Here is a 20,004-nt window from a genome sequence, read left to right as displayed (position 1 = left end):
TTCGAAGTTGATTTAAGTCTATGGACGATAACACACAGTTGTCGTAAGTATGCCTTCATATTGTATGTAGGTCTAGAAACTTCGTAGATGGTATAAAATATTTAACTTGTAGGATATCTGTTGACAGAAACCACAATATAAAATTAGTTATGATATTTTGAAAGGGTTCAACAATTCAATAAACATTCAAAAAAGATCAAATCAAAAGGTTATTTAAAAAATCCCACAATAACTGTTTTTTTCTACTCTTCATTAAACTGATTAAAATGTAATATTTTCAAAATAATCCCGTTGCCTTCTTTTATCGGTCGTGAATATGAAGTAATACATCTCGAGACAACCAACAACGAACAATTACAATAAAACACGATTTATTCTTATTTTGATATAAAAGAAAATCACTGGACAAGAACCAACTTCTACCCGTCACCATATAACAAGTTGTCTATGAAAAAAAACGAGATGCTATCTAAACCAAGCGTTCACTCACGCACAGGGACACAGTCACAGAGAAACGACCCGGCTGCTCCTATGTACATACTTCTATTAAATTAGGCATAAATAAATATATACAAACATAAATATAGGACCTTCCCACACATTGGCTTAACCAAGGACATATCCGCTTTGACAGAAACTAGTCCACCTCCCGAGGACGAGAGCGCGCGCCCCGGAATTCAGAATTGTAGCTCGCGGGGTGAGGCGCGCGAAACGAGGCCGAGTGTGGAAGTGTCCAAGGCTCGCGCTCATCTGTCCCGTCCTCTCAGAGACGAAACGCCAGTGATGCGAAAAGTCATATGTGGTCGAGCATATCCAATACGGCATAGACACGTATGGCCATTTTCAAAAACACGTAGACTCTTGTGGGTTATCATCTCTGCTTAATACCTTTCAGCCATTTAACCGACGGGGTAATCACAAATGTAAAAAGCACAAAAAATATTAAAGGTTGTTTCTGATTGAGTGTAGCCTGATGTTATGCAAAAAAAATATATAACAAATGTAGATCAACACTTACGCAACCGATGACGTGGAGTAGGCTAATAGTAGGTTGTTTTTTTTTTAATCAGGCGGTATAATAATATTATCTTCATCTTAAATGTAACTTATGCATTTTGAATGAAGAAATTAACTAATGTCAGCAGGTGCTAATGGCCATGACTGCACGAAAAATAGCGCACATGAAAGTCAACCAGTACAAACCACATCCTACATAATCAGCATTGATTAATTACACCAACGCCAACCATTTGGCCTGTTTTGGCACTGAGATTCAAGGTCAAATGAATGGCTAAATGCGTGCAGTGATTTTGATTTGCCTATGGAGAAACGTATTTTAAATAGCAAGTCATCGAGGCCTTTATTTCGTTTGTGGATTTTTAGGTAGGTCTCTGTTTCCTCGTGGCAGGCTTCTCTGGATTAATTTTATACTAAGCACTTCCACAGTTCAAGCTAACTGTGAAGGGCCGAAATATCAGACATTTTTTATTGTGAAGCGATCAGACACGAGTACACGCGTTGGAATTTCTCTGATCGCATTTTGGTCAGTGCGCTAAAACGAGGCGACGGTAGTGCTTTGGCTAACGCGTGTTGTGTCGGGATTTGGTTATCTGTACGAGTCCAACTGACGTGCGGTGTGACTCGAAGCTCACATAATTTAATGATCGTGTGATGTAACGAAGCCAGCGCGTGTCTAACGCAGTGGCTGCTGGTGATATTAATATAATGGGTGTCATTGATATAATGGTGTCATTTTACTGTCTCTGAAATGATCCGAAGTGGTTCGTTGTTTGAGTTGACGCTTGAACGTCGTTTTCGGATTAGATACACGGCAGGCGTAAAGTCCGCATTTCTCCAATTTGTATGCTGCAGATTAAATACAATACTGGTGAATTTACTGAGTATTCATTCAGGCATAATGCTTTATGCTAACAAACCTTTCCCTAATCTGCACCCGAGATGAATTGTAAGGAGGCCACGAAATGTCCTTGCTGACAGCATGCATCACTACATTTGTGCATGTGTGTGTCTTGTCTGTCTGTCCTTTATTTTTAGTGTTTCCATGATAGGCACTGCATCTGTGGTGAGATGTGGTCAGACTCAAATGTGGGTCCAGGAATGGAAGGCTACATTATGACTTTTACACACATGCACACACACACACACACACACACACACACACACACACACACACACACACACACACACACACACAGTGGATTAGGACAGCATTGCATGTGTGCCACAGCTGTGTCCCAAAACTCTCATTTTGCAGTCGTATCCCTCTTTGTCGTGTTGTTTCTCCTCCTTGTCGTGTTTCTCCTCGTGGCTGGCATGTCCATGTCCGCCCCACTCTTCCCAACACAACGTAAAACGCAACGTCATAGATCTCGAGCACAACGGATCTCTGGACACCGTCACACAACTCATCAGCAGCACTCCGAGAGTCCCCTCCTCTCCCCGACGCCGTCCCCGCCGTTCACCCCCGTCCCTCCGTTTCCCGGGTCTCATTTCCGGTGCTTCTCCTCCTTATCGCCGCCCTTGGAGCCGGGCCCGTCGGCCGGGGTGTGCCGGCTGGAGGTCTGGTTGTTGAGGAACATCTTGTCCAGGCCCTTCAGGGCCTCGGTCAGGTAGTTCTGCAGGGCGGTGAGCGCGGCGCAGATGGCCGGCGAGCCGAAGCCGTGCGTGATGAAGCTGAAGTGGGACAGGCAGCTCTGGATACCGGGCTCCAGGAGGGGCGTCGGCCGGGAGTTCCCCAGCGGGGTGCGGTCCTGTGCCAGCAGGTCTGTGAACTCCTTACACAACTGCCTGATGGAGGGAGGGAGGGAGGGATGGTGGCCAAGAGAGAGGAAGAGAGACATCACATGTTTAGCATCTTTCACAGTTAGCGTGTCATAGCCATCAAGGTGTGTGGCTGGCGCTGATAGCCAACAGCACAATCATGTCATACGTATTCAAACAAGGGGGCTCAGAATGTTTTACAGCAGGTTCACATTCTTCCTGTAATAATCTGAAATATCACCATATATTAGTCTAAAACCTCTGCGGCTATAGCGCACCCCTAAAACAACAAGACCACGCAGTATCTTCTGGCCTGCAGGACACTGGATGTGTTCCTGATGGACAGATGAAGAGTTCCCTACTGTCCAAGAACCCTTAGATTTGTTATACGATGAAAAAGTGCAAGGCTTAAATTAATCAGCTTATGAAATACAAGCACTATTCTGAGCAAAACTTACTACCTTGATTGAACTGCATCTGTTCTTTAGTAAATGACCGCAAATTAAATTACTAGCTTGTTTTCGTTTACTGAAATAAAGTTATTAAAATATTCAAGGTATAAAAAGCAACATGCATATTTTGAAATGAAGCTTCATATCAGGAATACATCATCTTACACCTCATTATCAGGCCATAGCTCATGTCAACATCTTCATAAAAATCTGATCACGAGTCTCTAACAGAAACCAGAACTCGAAAAGAACCCATAACTCCCCAAGCCTCCGAAACCACGCCCATCACACGTGTTCCCTTAACCCCGCTTCCTGTCGGGTATAAACATGGGGATATCTGCCATGTGACGCTGGAGTCTACGACAGCGTGGGGCGTCACCCAGGGTATCTGCTCAGCTCAGGCGTGTTTGAACGGAGGCCTTAGGCTACCGAACTGGGCTGACCTCTGACCCTCTCAAATGATGTTAATGAGGGGAGTAAAAATATTGAAAGGCGCACACGGAATGACACGTCAACATTAAAATGTATATTAAAAGCACATTTTAAAATGACCAGCTTGGATCTGATAAACCGAACTGAAGTCAAGTTACTGACTTAGTAGATCTTATATTGGCTTTAAACACCGAATGATGTAATATCAGGAGACAAGATTCAGTGCAAAACCATTAAAGCCCTGGTAGAAAATTAACATGACAGAATAATAAATAAACATGGTGATAATACATAAAAATTGTGACAATAGGCCTACATAACCGTGGTGATAATACATAACCGTGGTGATAAAACATTCAAACCTATTTAGATGCCGAATTGAAATTGCAAGGTACACAATGGTCACAAAAAAAAAGATCACAAATAAGCAAATGCACCCCCTAAAGACGCTATGTGATGCAATAACGAATGAATTGTTGTTAACAAAGGATAATTTTAATAAGGTTAATAAACACCTTTTCTTTTCTTAGACTGCAACATTTAACCCAGATTCCCCTACAGCTAATTTCATGCTTAGACTTTACATTCAAAATCTAAGCCCAAAAAAGTAATTTTTCATTAGTCTCAATTGTAACCTTGTTGAACTATAATAAAAAAAACAAAAATGAAAGAAACAGTGGCATATATATGCGTCTGCTCCAGAACCGCTAGAAGGTTAAACCGTATTAGTGCGGAGCAGCTGAACAGGTGGAGGAACACCACCTTCTCCACCTCCTCCTCAACACAACAGCAAGACGGTTCCTCACATGCAGTTTTGTCTTGAAACTAAAAGAGCTATTAGCACCTTAGAATGAGTCACATAGTCACAGATGGCTTTGCTTAAAACCCATAATACAGGTTCTATGTCATTTGGATTCTGGTTGACAGTGTTGCTTGGACTACAGCTTCTCAGTGAAGGTGCAGATGACAGACGGGTGGTGTGATGTATACACATATTCTGAAATCAAGGCAAACCTATTAGTTCACCTGATCTGCGGCCATTGTCGGCCTTGCCCAGGAGATTAACCAGAACAAACCAGATTCATGCAAAAATTGCCTGGATGAGTTTTTACCATAGTCGGCACAGTGCTACCAATACCATCACTGACAGGATGAGAGGATGAAGGAATTAGAGGATGAGGATGAGAGGATGAAGGGATGAGAGGATGAATGATCAGGGGTTGAGAGGATGAGGATGAAGAGTTGAGAGGATGAAGGGATGAAGAGATGAGAGGATGAAGGGATGAGAGGATGAGGGGATAAGAGGATGAAGGGATAAGGGGATGAAGGATCAGGGGTTGAGAGGATGAGGATGAAGAGTTGAGAGGATGAAGGGATGAAGAGATGAGAGGATGAAGGGATGAGAGGATGAGGGGATAAGAGGATGAAGGGATAAGGGGATGAAGGATCAGGGGTTGAGAGGATGAGGATGAAGAGTTGAGAGGATGAAGGGATGAAGAGATGAGAGGATGAAGGGATGAGAGGATGAGGGGATAAGAGGATGAAGGGATAAGGGGATGAAGGATCAGGGGTTGAGAGGATGAGGATGAAGAGTTGAGAGGATGAAGAGATGAGAGGCTGTCATGTCACATGCACCCAAATGAAACAACCATCTTGTTTATTTCTACACTTTCCCAATTTCTCAAGATGTTTAATTTAACTGGACTCTTTGCTAACATTCTGTACACAAACTGCCAAAGGAGATCTCCATACAGAAGAACACAGAACAGTTTCAACCATGTAAGCTCACACCAAAATGTACCCTTGTAGACACAGACATCACTCCTAGACGTAAATGTTCTTCAAATAAAAAGGACCATCAAGGTTTTGTTGGGATTTTTGGTATTATGTTGATAATTGTGCAAAGTAAAACCATGTTAAGATATTTGAGGGTAGAGCAAGTACTGTGTTATAAATATATCACTTGAGTTTAAAGCTGTTGTACTGTTTTTGTATGGGCTTCAGCTATGGGGTCAAACCTGTTGAAAGGCAAAAAACGGCTTTCTGCACACTTGTGGTCAAGGAAGTCATAAAAAATGGCCAATACCATATTCACATTATGGCAGACTAATTAGCTCGTGCCTACGTGGCCTCTTGCTACTTGTCAGCACGTGTCCTGCTCTTTTTTAAGAATGAAAAATGTAGCACAAATACTTTTGACCAGAAGCGTGTTGTTATTTTGGTCGTGTGTGCAGCAATCGAATCCCATCCGGTGAATAAAGGCATCAAATTAATACTCCAGTCTACAGTGCAAATCTCTCGTCTGTGCCATTAAAGCTCCGAATTCCACCGCGAGCGGTAAATTTTCAGATCTGCTTCGTATTTGTGAGCCCTTCTCGCGGTTTGAGAATCAACGTTTGAGCAAAGGCGAGAGAAAGTTCTAGCACCGTGTCAAAATAACCTCACCTCTACAGTTATATTTTCGACCTTTAACTTTTGACCTCTCCATGTGCCACGGGCTGTCTGCTAACAATTTCAACATCCCCCACGCCAGATCGATCAGAGGAGAAGCTCTGTGATGATCGTATCAGCTGGAGCGTCTCCGCGCACTCGGACACGTTGGAAAAAACCATTAACCTACAGGGTTAAAGTAATTTAAAGTAGATAAATTATGACGCGTGTAGTCATATTAACTCATCAAAAAAACGACAAACGAGAACAATTCGACACAGGAGAATTAATGTTGATAAATCCTTATCCGATAAAACATCGACGGAATTTCTCTGCCGCACGTAACCCCCGTATGAAATTGTATATAAAAATAAATGAAAGTTATGACTCCAAAAAAGGTCATTTGTGACAAAACTGCCCAGATGCTTCCGTCTGGCAACAGCGACACTATTCAGCTGCGTGTGTAGTTGTCTGGGCTTGTCAGATTTTGACCCACATTCGATTTCGCTGCTCAGAACCACAACAGCCTTGTTGTCCAGTTTCTCTCATTCCAGAGCGACAGAACGTTAGGGCCCGAGGCGCGCGCCGGGGTGGGGGCGCGCGCGCCTGACTGACGGGACTTTGACAGACAGACTGTGAAAGGGGAGACGGGGGGGGGGGTGTAGAGGGGATGACCCAAGGCAAACCTTCAAGGGGAAAGCTGGCACTTTTAGACTTGAAACATTTCACTTAAATATAATGAGTTTCTTGCTCGGTGCCAGGCTCAGATGGACGAGGGAACAGGTTTCTCTCGGATCGCACAGCCTCATTAGAAGAGAGCTTAACGTGTCAAAACCTTAGCTAAGCGCACAAGCATCGCCACGGCACACCCAAAGAACGAACACCTTTGTTGTAATGTATCTAAACATTTGCTCACGGTGCGTCCACTAGCTCTAGCTAAAACCACTATTATGATTTACATTGAAAACTTAATCACATTAGAAACCGAATTGCGTTAAAAACGAATTAAGTGCGATGAACGTACTTTGTAGCCAGGAGCATATTTTTCCGCGCGTGTATCTCGTTGGGATCTGTGTGCTGTCTGTTGAGGTACTCGGATACAGCCTTGGTCGGAAATTCAGTTTCACAGATGTAGCCAAAATCCCTGGCTAAATGAACAGCCTCCCCTGGCAGACGGAGAATAAAAACATAGCGTAAGATGTAAATTACGTCACGTGAGTCATGTGAAACGTCATACATTAATCAAACCCGAATTAGGAGAACAGATAATTACCTAATGAAAAATCGGACTACCACAACCATTAGAAAATCACTTCATATCAGTATCATAACGTCATAACAGGCCCCTCTAAACAATAAACTCTCCAGGTAAAAATAAATAAATAAAAATGTGTGCCTTGGAGGAAGGGATTTCTTTTCGAAGTTATTTTTATTTATTTATATTTTGCATTATTATGTTGGGTGTTTATTTATTTATTTTTGCACTGCCACTGGGTTTTAAAATACAAACGAAATAGTCCAAATAGAATCCAGAAAATCTAAAGCCAATCAGAAATGTGTTCTTTCCCATAAATGCAAAAAAAAAAAAAAACAGCTAAAGTGCTTTTTAGGATCATATCAATAAACCTATTTTTATTTGACTCTAAGCCAATAAGAGCTGTGTGAAATACTGCGTTGCAGTAAAAGTTTGACGTTTTCTCATGTGATACCGAGCAGAGACACATTTGCAGACATGAGGATGAACGTCAGACGGGCTACGTCACCGCGCCATACCTTCCACCAGTGACGTCAGCAGAGTGACGTTGGCTGCCTTGCGTCTGCCTGCGGGCAGATTCAGCCCGATCTTCTCCAGCTTTTCTCTCAGAGACCTGCCTCCGTTCTTTGACTTCGCTCTGCAAACAAAATGGACACTTGTCTTGAAATCATTCTTAGCATCTTCAGAAGTAGAATTTGCAAACAAGGAAGAGAAAATATACTATCTTACAGGCAAAGCTACAGACGGGCTTTTTTTAAAAGAAAGAAAGAAAGAAAAAAAACAGGCAGACCCAACTTTTTTGTATAATGTATAACAATTTTGTCATTTCTCAGACAGGCTGAGAAAATCCACAAACCCCATCATATCAAAAAATAAACGAGCCATGCGGTTTTCTTTAAGATTCAACTCGCATGTTTTATTCAGCAGACCTTTAAGGCTCGAGATGTTTGACTGGAAGGCCTTCCTTCGGTCCACGTCAAAACGGAGCTTCAAAACGGAGCTTTCCAATGAAACGGTGGATTTCACATTTCCATTCACACTGAAAATCGAGCACCGGCCTGACGAAAAGGAGAATCGTATCGGGGACTAGCCGTATAGTTACCTGCGGAGCACCCCGCCGAGTAGGGAGGCGTTGAGGCACTCGGGCGGAGAGAGACGTCGCTGGACTTCTCCAACCGTCACTTTGTATTTGGAGGTGGAGCTGAGGAGTGAGAGGCGACCCGGTACCGAGCAGAAGACCTCGTTGACGTTGACAGTGACGCCACCGATTAGGCCGTCCTTGCTCATCATTAGTGAAGTCACGCTCTTGTGCGCGAGGGGGACTATGCAGGAGAGGGAAACTACCAATCAGAAACATTGTGCTTAGTTCACTTGAACGACAATAATGTTTCTAAGAAAACTACATTTACATTTACAAGGGGAGTTTGTTTCTAAAATATATCTTATTTAAAAGAACGTTTAATGACAGTTATTGCAGACCAGTAGCTCGGTTTAGTCTTGTTTTCTACGCCCACTTTGATTTGAGGTCTATCTCCGGAATCACGTGGGAAACTCGTTTAAAGGTCGCTATAAAGTCAAAGGCTGCTTGAATAATTTTTTTTTTGCGAGACGGATAATTCGCAAACCAGGCGCGTGAGGGAATTATGTAACGGTGGATCTTCTTCAATAAATCAAGACGCTAACCGCGAGCCCTAGACTGGCCCAGGTCACGGGTTCCGTCTGTTCCCACTCGCGCACTGAGTTGGCACATTCATCGGTGCGTGCCCTAGTTTTAAAAATAATCCCATTCACAAACAACAGCGCGGTACACAGCAGGCCACAGCGTCTTTCTCATGAAAAAAGAAGCGCGTTTATATATTAATAAACGGATATGTGACACCCGTCTCTCTTAACCACAGTTTGGAGGACATACTTAATTTCGTGCATGTTAACTACTTCATATGATGTACCCGTGACCCAACTATTGGCAGCACACACTGCGCAATATTCTGTTTTTTTTTTTGTGCTATCGATCGTTGATTGCCTCGTGCCTTAGACAAGTTTTTAGAACGCCGTCGGTCATTACACACGCGCTAAACGTCAAACGACGTTTCTTAACGCTCGCGCTAATAGGGTAACGAGTGCACGAGCCCGCGGAGACAGCGCGCAATGGGGGATAATAGAGAAAATGAGCTCTAAACGAGCTCGTGAGATCGTGAAAAGCTATCCATCACAGTGCCCACTTAAGGACCGTCCTCTGGGAGGCCCACGTTTCCGTTAACTAAATTATCGCCAAATGTCTCTCACACCGGACAAATATTAACACGAGCCCAGGGAGCGCTGCACGAGCTGTTACTGACAGACTGCGCCGTTCACTAAACAGGGACGAGATATGTAATGGGCAAATAATTTTCAATACTGAAAAATAATTGCTTAAAGTTTAAACAGAATAACGTTTGTTGAAATGTTCGTTAAATTGAAATATTGAATATTTCGTTTAGTATTTTTGCTTAACGCTATTATTATTATTTTGCTTAACGCAAAAGGTCACAAGATTTCAAGAACCATCATTGTACGACCATCATTTTGAACTGGTATGAGGCGGGAATCTCTCACTAGCGCGGGATTGACATTAACCTTGCTTCGGGGAAACTACCTAATCGCAGGTTTAAAACTAGCACGTAGTTATTCTCTGTCACTTATAGTTTGGACGTGATTATTTGAAGGCAGACTAATAAAACCCCTAAAATAAAATTAGATCAACAGCAATAGTGGCAACAACAACAATAATGATAACAAAAACAACAATAACAACAACAACAATAATAATAATAATAATAATAATAATAATATTTGTTTGAGTTGTTTTATGTGTGGCGAGTGAGTAATAGTTCCTCTGATAGCAGTATATTATCTGCTCCGTCTAGCTGTTATTAGCTCATGCTAGTTGTGGATTACATCATTGCATTTCGAATAAAATAAGTCCAAGGTTCAATCTGGCGCATGCGTAATAACGTTTTACCTGTTCAAGGTATATATGGTCTAAAGTCAGCAATATAATTTTACATAATAACCTGTGGATCCGCAAGTAATTGACATATACGTCAGCTGACAGAAAGTTTTTTAAAGTGTGCGCCATGTTGACTATAATATAAGGACCCCCCCCCCCCCCCCCCCCGCATAAAAAGTTATGAATGCAGTCTCTCTCTCATTACCTAGTTTACCTTTTTTAATAACTGATTGATCCAGGATGTTGATACCGCTGTTGCTGGCGTCGTCTATAGCCTGTAAAAACACAGTGTAATTAGACACAGAATTTCACGACACATCCCGCGTAAAGATGCGGTGGCTAAGCTATTCGGTCTAACTAAGGAACTGTCATCTGCCCAGAGGATGAAGATATGTTCATTATTACTTCTGAGTGTTTAAACGGACTATATGCATTCAGATTCCGTTTGAGTTATGGCTGTGTTGTCAGGGGTAAGTGACTGTAGTCAGCTAGATGATTACACTTCAAGCAAGACTGCACAAGAACCGTCCCCTAAGAAGAAAAAGGTACGTTTAAATTGGTATATTAATCATGATATAACGAGCTACTTAAAGGTGTATAATAACGATGTCAAATTATCGATTTGACAAGGTGTATTACAGACTACTTTAGCTGTTAAGTGCGTGAGTCGTGATTCATTTCTTAGACGGGCCTAAGAGCTAAAAGGTTGCAGTAATGTGGCATTATTTCCGCTCAGTTCTCTCAGTGTGACCCTCCGTTATGGCCTCAGACTTTTTTATGACGAGAGACTTGTGAACCATATGCACAGAGGGCTTCTTAATGTGACTGTCTGACACTTAATCGGTCAAAAGACCCGAAGCTTTAAACTGGTAGCCTGTTTCGCTTCGGGTCGTGGAGAAGAGAGTCGTTTGTTTCAAATCAGTTCTGACCGAAGCCACTTAGAAAATACATCCACCAAACAATTAAATAAATGACAGAAGAGTCAGGCCTTCCGTGAGAACTAAGATTGTTTTATGAAATTATTATACCATGCATATGGACTCGTTTCTTGTTTGGTAAAGTTTTGCTTTGCAATGTTTTTGATCAGCAAATATTTTATAGCATAAAAATGATCAAAATGTGTACAGATGAATAAATTTAAAAATGTATACAAATTACACGAGATTCTCAAGTCTTGCAGTTACACGCGCCCCAGGGGTGTATAGTCGCGTGCCAAACTGAGTGATATCTTCAGATGTCCTACACCCAGAAAAGTGACTATTCGCTTTTGCTTATATATATCACGTCGAAATCGACATTATAAAAAATAACAAATAGCGATGAGAAAGTGGGAAATAATCTGTGATTAGAACACTATTCACTTTATAAAATATCGCGGTCAGTGATCGTTCTATTATTCTGTTTTACATGTACTCAAATACAAACAATAATAGCCCAACAGCAAAGAAAACATTTGTTTTTGTTTTTCTTTTTGGTTTTTTTTTCTTTTTTTTTACTTTAAAGACCGCATCATTGTCAAACCATCTTAACCGCACTGTTTTTTTCTGAATAAAGTCGCCTATGGGAATAAATCAAACACCTCACCTGCGTGTCCTCCATTCCGTGCGCGAGACCGTGCAGCGACAGACTGTCCCCCATCCCCGCCTCGAGCGCGTGAGGCGCGGAGTGCAGTAACACATCCGGTCGGCGTACGGACGAGTAGTCCCGCCGCGGGTCCAGCCCCGAAAGCTGAGGCAACGACGCTCGCGGCTGCTGCAGCAAAGAGCCGCCTTCCCCCCCGACCTCCTGGCGCTGGCGCGAGCCCCACGGGTGCTGCTGCGGCTGGTGCAGCGCGTTCAGCGAGTACGGGTCGTTCACGTGGGAGTACGGGTCCTGGCTCTGGTGGTACGGGAGCGGCTGGTACGGCGGAGGGAAGTAGGGTGGCTGGAAATCCGAGGAAGGCGTGTGTGAGAGCGGCGGGGCGCTGGTGTACGGGCCCTGCGACACCGAACCCAGCTGGGACAGTCTCGAGCTGTGGCCCGGTACCCCGTCATGGCGGTCCTTCAAACGGCACAGGAAACGAAACGCATTAAAAAAACGTTCCGTGTGGAAATGTGTTAGTCAAGCTAAATCAATGACACAAACTCAAAACGAGCTTAAATAGTCTAAATATGATCAGTGTCTTCAGTTTCTCATGACATATTCAGGAAATCAAAGCAAAATAAGAGCCAACTCTGCCGAGGTATTTCTAGAAGTTTCCCTTAAAGTAATTAATTCGATGCAAATGCGTTGACCTGTCTTAAAAACAAAACTGTCTCACGCGGAGATGTCTGTGAGCAAAGACATGTAGGCTCTTAAAATATCCTGTGGCAAACACGAGGGCAGCAAACTTGCGACCAGATTTCATTTTAGGAGAAAACAGGGTTCGTCGAAAAAGACCACAGATCTCACGTGGGGGTAAAGAGCCTACAACTCTAGTTTACGTTTAAAACGCTTTACACAGAGAGACCAAACAGAAGCAATATCTACGACAACTGATGGGTAGGTCTTACCGTCGCTGAGTAAGTGTGTACTAACATCTGGACTAGAGTCTGCTCGTCAAAAACACACAGCCGCGCAGAGATCAGATGGATGCAGGAGTACGAGACACGCGCCTGGATATATCCGGTTCTCTCTGTCAGCTAATTCCTCATGGCTACCGTCAACAAAACTTTGCTTTTCGCCTGTAATTGTTCTCCCGAGAAGCTATTCGGTGCCTCGTGCCTCCGGTTCTATTCTCTCTCATCCGGCGCTGGGCTGAGAGTGCGCGCGCACCGTCCGTCTGCCGCGCTACACCTCCTCGGAATAATTGTTATTCATGACTCCTAATATCGCAGCGATACTTAAAGAACGGAGGGGAAGCGGAGCGTGAAGGCACCGTCCGCGCTCGCGCTGCCTGCTGCTGTAAGTGACGTTCATTCAGCGGAGAATCACACGAGGAGGAGGACTTTTCAGCGCGCGAGAGGGAACATAGTCAATAGGGAAACACGCGCGGTCACTGATGCTCGTTTTTATACCCCCGCGAGGACCCCTCTCTCTCTCTCTCTCTCTCTCTCTCTTTCCCCGTGCACTGTTTGGGGTCCAGTGCACGGGTCGGGTCTTTTCATTGTTGCTTCACGCGCACCTCGCCCATTGTTGCCTTTTATGTTATTGTGCGCGCGCAGACACACTTAATTTATCTCCACTTAGAACAAACGAGTCACGGAAATCAGCTGCGTTACAGAGCAGCTGGCGAAGGCCTCTCACTCAGATCATAAGAAATCTAAATATACAAACCATAAATCCTCTCATTCTTTACACCGAAAACAATCCGAACTTCAACTTAGAGAATGTGCAAACATTTTACAACTCAGCTACACACCCACATTCTTGGGTTAAAAAAAGGAAAATGCGCCATTTTAAAATAACACATAGATGACAAAACATAGACCGTGATTAAATTGTCCATCTTATACTACAACACTGGACTCTGGAATTTTCTTGGAACAAATCCTAACAACAAATAATGTTCAGTGTTAGATAATATCTCCTGATTATCTTAGCATGTTTTTTCCCCAACGCAATGAAAGGCATTTTCGCCATGACAGTAATGTTTAAAGGCCCTCGCTAATACTTTCCCATAAAACAGTTCTTATTATGGGCGATTTCACGCGCCGGGGTCGAAGTGTTTAATTACCCGGGTAACGGTGACTGTGAGAGAAAAGCCATGTGCGGCTCACGAGGGCGACATCCCGCGAGGCTGAACTAAAGGCCCTAAACCAAAAAACAAAACAAGCTACAAAAAAAACAGCAACTCTCACGAGCCACTCTGTTTCTCATAAAGAGGAGTTATGGAGCTCTTTTATGCTCGAACACATTCAAAGGAATCCATGACGCCCCCCCTAACACCGTCCTTACTCTGCGCGCATCCTCCCAATATTTGCAATGCTTCATCATGTTTTCAGATATTAATAGCTTCTCCTAGTATCTATTTGTTTACGTAAATAAAAATATTTTTTATTCATAATAGTTCAACGTGAAACGTGTATGACGAAGATAATCGCTGATGTGTTACTCAGTTTAGATACACATTAAATACATTTTAAAACACAAAGAAGTAGTGTACAACCTGCTGCACTAAGATGCAAACCCAATAATTTTAAATGACACTGTCAGAATTTAAAAGAAAAAAATATTAGATTTTAACCATGCACAGCGTCAGTATCTGAAATATTTCATTCAGATTTGAAATGAAAACACATAAGCATTGCGCAATGTTAGTTGGTCAAACTGGTTTTTGATATTTGATGAAATTGCTGGATAAAACTTCAATAGATCTACAAAACATCCTCACACACATTTAACATCCTGCTATTTTTAATAAAATGCGACAGAGCAGAATAGACATTTATATTTGATAAATACGATAAAACAAATGCAAAACCGAAACGTTAAAAAATCATTAAACGATAAAAGCTTATTCTTTTTCGTTGTTCTTCCTCGTGTCATTACCACCAAATAACTCAATTAAAGATGGCTATGGAGGAACATTACAGCGATACCTGAAATTGACCTTGTAGTTTTGTAATTCTGTATAATTAAAGTTATTCAGTGTCACAAGCGGCACACTGGAGCGGCCCATCTGCGCGCGAGCTGACATTACCTCGTAAATGTCTTCATACTTGACATTTTCCACCAGCTTCCACAGCATGTTCACGCGCTGATCCCTGCACAGCGAGTGCGTTCATGTGAAGAGTGAAGGTCTCAACTCTCTCTCTCTCTCTCTCTCTCTCTCTCTCTCTCTCTCTCTCTCTCTCTCTCTCTCTCTCTCTCTCTCTCTCTCTCTCTCTCTCTCTCTCTTCTCATCCAACTCGTAAATCTCATTGAACGTTCATCTGTGGATCTGATTCTCTCTCGCGGAGGAGCCTGTCCGTCTAAGAGATGTAGGAGGCTATTATAACAATGGCGCGCATACAGGGCCTCGCTGATCTTATCCAGCGTTCACCTGAACCCACAACTCACCGGCGACATTTACATTCAAGTACTTCCGCATTCCCTGGCTCACGACCAGCTACACATGAGTCAACCGTTAACAAATAGGTAACAGCGGTGTTTTACACTTGGATGAACCGTACGCTTAAGATATCTACTGATAAGTTGTGATGTACCCTAAATAAAGTCTATGTAAATCGGCGAGCTTGAGACAAATGAATAAAAATCATTTTATAACGATATCGCGATAGCATAATAATAATAATAATAATAATAATAATAATAATAATAATAATAATAATAATAATAAAAGGGAAAGAAGAATAAAATAAAAAATACATCTCTATCGTCATTTTTGTTATTATTATTATTATTATTATTGTTATTATTACTATTGTTATTATTGATAATGTTAGTAGTATTATTAACATTATTATTATTATTATTACTTCTACTACTACTGCTGCTGCTGCTACTACTATTATAAACGTTTAGCTAATTCACAGACAAAGAATATTAAGAAAATGTCCAGTATTTCTGTCGTCTGTTGTCTAGGTCCAAACTTAATACGATCCATCCGACGCCTGCCACAGTTTCAGCGCTTCGGGCTGGTTTCGTATCTAAAAGTCAAATGTCAGCGAGTGTGGCAGCTCGCTGCGGGATCAGGTGTCTGATTCTGCCTCTGATGTACGAGGACCGGAGGGGAATTGTGAACGGCTATAGATTCATGTGGAGTTTGAGCAAACTGCGCCACCCAGTGGCGGAGCTACGCAGCAAGCTGGTAACAGTTCGACCTGGTCCGTGAACTTAGAAAGATAGGCTACAAATTTATTATAATTGTACACAGAGCTGGTACAGAGATGCGAAATGTAGCAAATAAAAAAAGATCATTAAAACAAATGGAAAGCGAATAATTAGTTACCCATTTCATCGGGAGTCCATTGTATGTAAGGCGTAAGCTACATGAGTCTAAAATGCGTGTATAAATGTATAAAACGTCAAAACCAATCGTAGTCAATGTTTAATCGAACTGTTATAATAACTTAGCTACTGTAAATCCAAATAATTTTAAAGAATATTGGCTAGACGCCTAATGATTAATCACGGTAAGAAACTCAATTCGTCGAATCTGGAACGTCTGAACAAGATATAGTCCTTGAGAACCCAGAAGTTCGCAAAAACAATAATTTTAACAGATTAAAATGTATAACATAACTGCATCATAATTAATGATATAGTTCAGGACAACATGACGTGATGGCGGAACGCGTGGTTTCTCGCTTTTATTCCTTTACATTACTTCATGGATCATGGAGAGTGCGCATGAAAACCGAACTTCTTAGTCTTTGGCTCCGCCTTCTGGTCAAAATGGATTACATCACTTTAACCGTGCATGCTGATATTTTCGAAACACGACGGAAGAATCGGCCTAAGGATAACTTCATTGAATGTATTGAACACATTTTAAAAAAGACGGTGACGCAGCACGCACTGAGACGATTTATTGTCTTGTTATCATATCCCCAGAGACTCACAACTCACAAGTCCGTCGCTTCTACTAATCTCTACTGAACTAATTGTGCAAATGTAACTGATTACGAAAAGACGCGAGTAAACCAAAAAAACAAACAGAAAGGTACAACAATTTAGAGTGAGATTTCAATTTATTTAACAGTAAAACCATTATTCTTCATGTAGTCGTTTTCAGTTTAAAACTGTATAAACACAATAATCTACCACTTTATCGACAGGCATTTAAACATTCAGCATCATAAACTGCAGTTATTTTCTCAGACTCCCAGGTGACAATTATGACATCATAGACAATTAGAGCCCTTTTAATAGAACAGGCCTTCAAAAAATGAGTCCTTTGAAGTTTCCCTGTTCAGTTACAAATAATCATTTGAGATTTTAAAATCTCCATTATTTACAAATTGTCCAGCGGAAATAGCTAAATTTGTGATTTACTAAATGTTTTGCCAAAATGTTGCTAAATGTTGCCAAAAGCACACACAGCAAGGGACACCAGATGCAGAGAGATTTTAGTGAAGGTTTCTGGTTTGTGGTGAGGTAGGTGGAGGTGAAGGTCTCCTGGTTTGTGGTGAGGTAGATGGAGGTGAAGGTTTTGCTGGTTTGTGGTGAAGTAGGTGGAGGTGAAGGTTTCCTGGTTTGTGGTGAGGTAAATGGAGGTGAAGGTTTTGCTGGTTTGTGGTGAGGTAGATGGAGGTGAAGGTCTCCTGGTTTGTGGTGAGGTAGATGGAGGTGAAGGTTTTGCTGGTTTGTGGTGAAGTAGGTGGAGGTGAAGGTTTCCTGGTTTGTGGTGAGGTAGATGGAGGTGAAGTTTTCCTGGTTTGTGGTGAGGTAGGTTGAGGTGAAGGTTTCCTGGTTTGTGGTGAGGTAAATGGAGGTGAAGGTTTTGCTGGTTTGTGGTGAGGTAGATGGAGGTGAAGGTTTCCTGGTTTGTGGTGAGGTAGATGGAGGTGAAGGTTTCCTGGTTTGTGGTGAGGTAGATGGAGGTGAAGTTTTCCTGGTTTGTGGTGTGGTAGATGGAGGTGAAGGTTTTGCTGGTTTGTGGTGAGGTAGATGGAGGTGAAGGTTTCCTGGTTTGTGGTGAGGTAGATGGAGGTGAAGGTTTCCTGGTTTGTGGTGAGGTAGATGGAGGTGAAGGTTTCCTGGTTTGTAGAGATGGACTTGACGGAGTTTGACCCAGTTTTCTGCTGTTTTTACACATGAGGATCTGCTCCATTGGCCATTAAGACATTCTCCAGCTTTTGGATGAGTGAAAAGAATCAGTGATGAATGTTTCAACAGACCTGCTGCTCTGCAGATAGAGCCAGATACACACACACACACACACACACACACACACACACACACATGTGTACTACACACACACACACACACACACACACATTGATACACTCCTCAGGGCATGTCTAGAGGCCATGACAGATGTCGTAACAGTTTGAGAGAAAGTAGCGCATTCTACACAGGAGGCTTTGATTTGAATTCAACATAATCACACACGAACCCGCGTGCATAGTCACACACACACACACACACACACACACACACACACATACACACACACACACACACACACACACACACACACACACACACACACACACACACACACACACACACACAGAGAGAGAGAGACAGAGAGACAGACACACGGATACATTTAACTTATCCATATGCAAATACATATTCACAGGCATGTGGCTATTTGCATACACATCCCCAAACACAGTGTGTAGGCTGCCAGTAGTTATATGGATTGTTGCAAAAATCAAGCCCAAAAGGCCACAAATCCACAACAAATACTCGACAGATACACAGGAGCAGCGTGCAAACCTCACATTTACACTGATGATATGGTACACATGATAGATGTGCAGCATCATTACTAAATTAAGATCAACTGATTACCAAATGACAGCAAGCAGGTGGTCAACACCTTTTAGAGTGTGTTCTCTTCGCTGCAGGTAAAGTGTCACCACTGGTGCTGCTACACAAACATCCTTCCTGTACTTCTTTCTCCCAACATACATGTCTCAACCGTTAGATCATAAACAGATCTACAGAAACAGAAAACTACTCTGAAATTTGCATTTTGGGACAGGATAACTCTAAAGTTGTGGAGACCCGGGAAACTTCTTTCAACTCTTTCATACCAAGTTTGGTTTAGCGTCAGTTATACATTGTGACCAGCAGGTGGCGCTTGAGCAACATGATGAAGATAATGTGCGTCTACGATTCTTAGCAGGATGTCGCTTTTCTTTTTCCTTTTTTTTTCTTTCAAATCCCAAAAGACCGTGTAGATGAGCACAATACCAGTGCTCTTTTCTTGCTAAATCAAAATTAAGCAACAAATGTCAACCATGGACTTGAGTTTGGAGGAGTCTAACTGGAGTGTCAAGACCATAACTTTATTAAAACATGTTTGAACCTATTTGGAGAACAAAACAAATTTCACTGATCAAGACCAAACAGTCGTCGTGTGGGATCAAAATTGTCCACGGTAGTTCTAGGGACTAGATCACACAGGGATTTCAGAACATCAAATGTGGGGCCTTTTGAGGAGTTGCTTAATTAACAATCTCAGGCATTATTGACCACATGCTGTTATTGATGCACTCGTATAATTTATTCGGCTCTATGTACAGTAGGTGTATTTATATCAATACAAGTAATGTTACACAGTGCATTCCCGATCAATAGGCCTGTGTATTTTTATGCCATTATTATATACTCTTTGGTCTTTGGTGTGAGTCAATATGAATGGAGATTTCTTCTATTATGAGCTCATAAGACATCAGAAGAACTTAAAAAGAGGGTGAAGCTAAGTGCAGGCAGTGAAGACACTTCACTTTTAAGTGAAGGCGAATTAGAATCTATATGCACTTCTATGCATTCCTCTAATATGGACAGTTCTAAAGTAGATCTGTAAGAGTTATGTTTCATATATATTGACTTGACTATTTTATGATGCAAAAATTTTATGCTCAACCTCTTCTTCGTCATCTTCCTCCTCCTTATCCTCACTCTCATCGTCCTCATCCCCAAACTGGGCATTGCAGTGACTTTCCTCCAAGTGTTAGTCAGCTGGATTAAACACAGGGAGCAAGAGTTATGAGTTGGTGGCCAGCGCCCTTGAGCAGCACGTTGGT

At 42.2% G+C, this 20,004-nt stretch overlaps 1 protein-coding gene across 6 annotated transcripts; it reads right to left on the bottom strand.

Annotated features, from left to right (window-relative positions):
* Positions 1-286: 286 nt before the first annotated feature.
* tfap2b (transcription factor AP-2 beta) lies at positions 287-15,322 on the bottom strand. Of its 6 annotated transcripts, none has more exons than XM_077016529.1 (7): positions 15,000-15,322; positions 11,924-12,379; positions 10,545-10,614; positions 8,453-8,690; positions 7,869-7,987; positions 7,120-7,261; positions 287-2,808 (listed from the first exon to the last, which is right to left on the bottom strand). In XM_077016529.1, the coding sequence occupies exons 1-7, from the start codon at positions 15,045-15,047 to the stop codon at positions 2,508-2,510; spliced, it is 1,374 nt and encodes a 457-aa protein (XP_076872644.1). In that variant the 5' UTR covers positions 15,048-15,322; the 3' UTR covers positions 287-2,507. The 6 variants fall into 6 exon arrangements, with proteins under 6 accessions (XP_076872644.1, XP_076872646.1, XP_076872645.1 ...); XM_077016531.1 differs by having other exon boundaries at positions 8,453-8,672; XM_077016530.1 differs by having other exon boundaries at positions 10,554-10,614; positions 15,000-15,321.
* Between the last annotated feature and the right edge of the window lie 4,682 nt (positions 15,323-20,004).

The sequence above is a fragment of the Brachyhypopomus gauderio genome, chromosome 9, assembly GCF_052324685.1.
Source record: "Brachyhypopomus gauderio isolate BG-103 chromosome 9, BGAUD_0.2, whole genome shotgun sequence".
NCBI classification, from domain to species: domain Eukaryota; kingdom Metazoa; phylum Chordata; class Actinopteri; order Gymnotiformes; family Hypopomidae; genus Brachyhypopomus; species Brachyhypopomus gauderio.
Note: the sequence above shows the minus strand (reverse complement) of the source record. Positions and strands in the feature narration are given on the sequence as shown.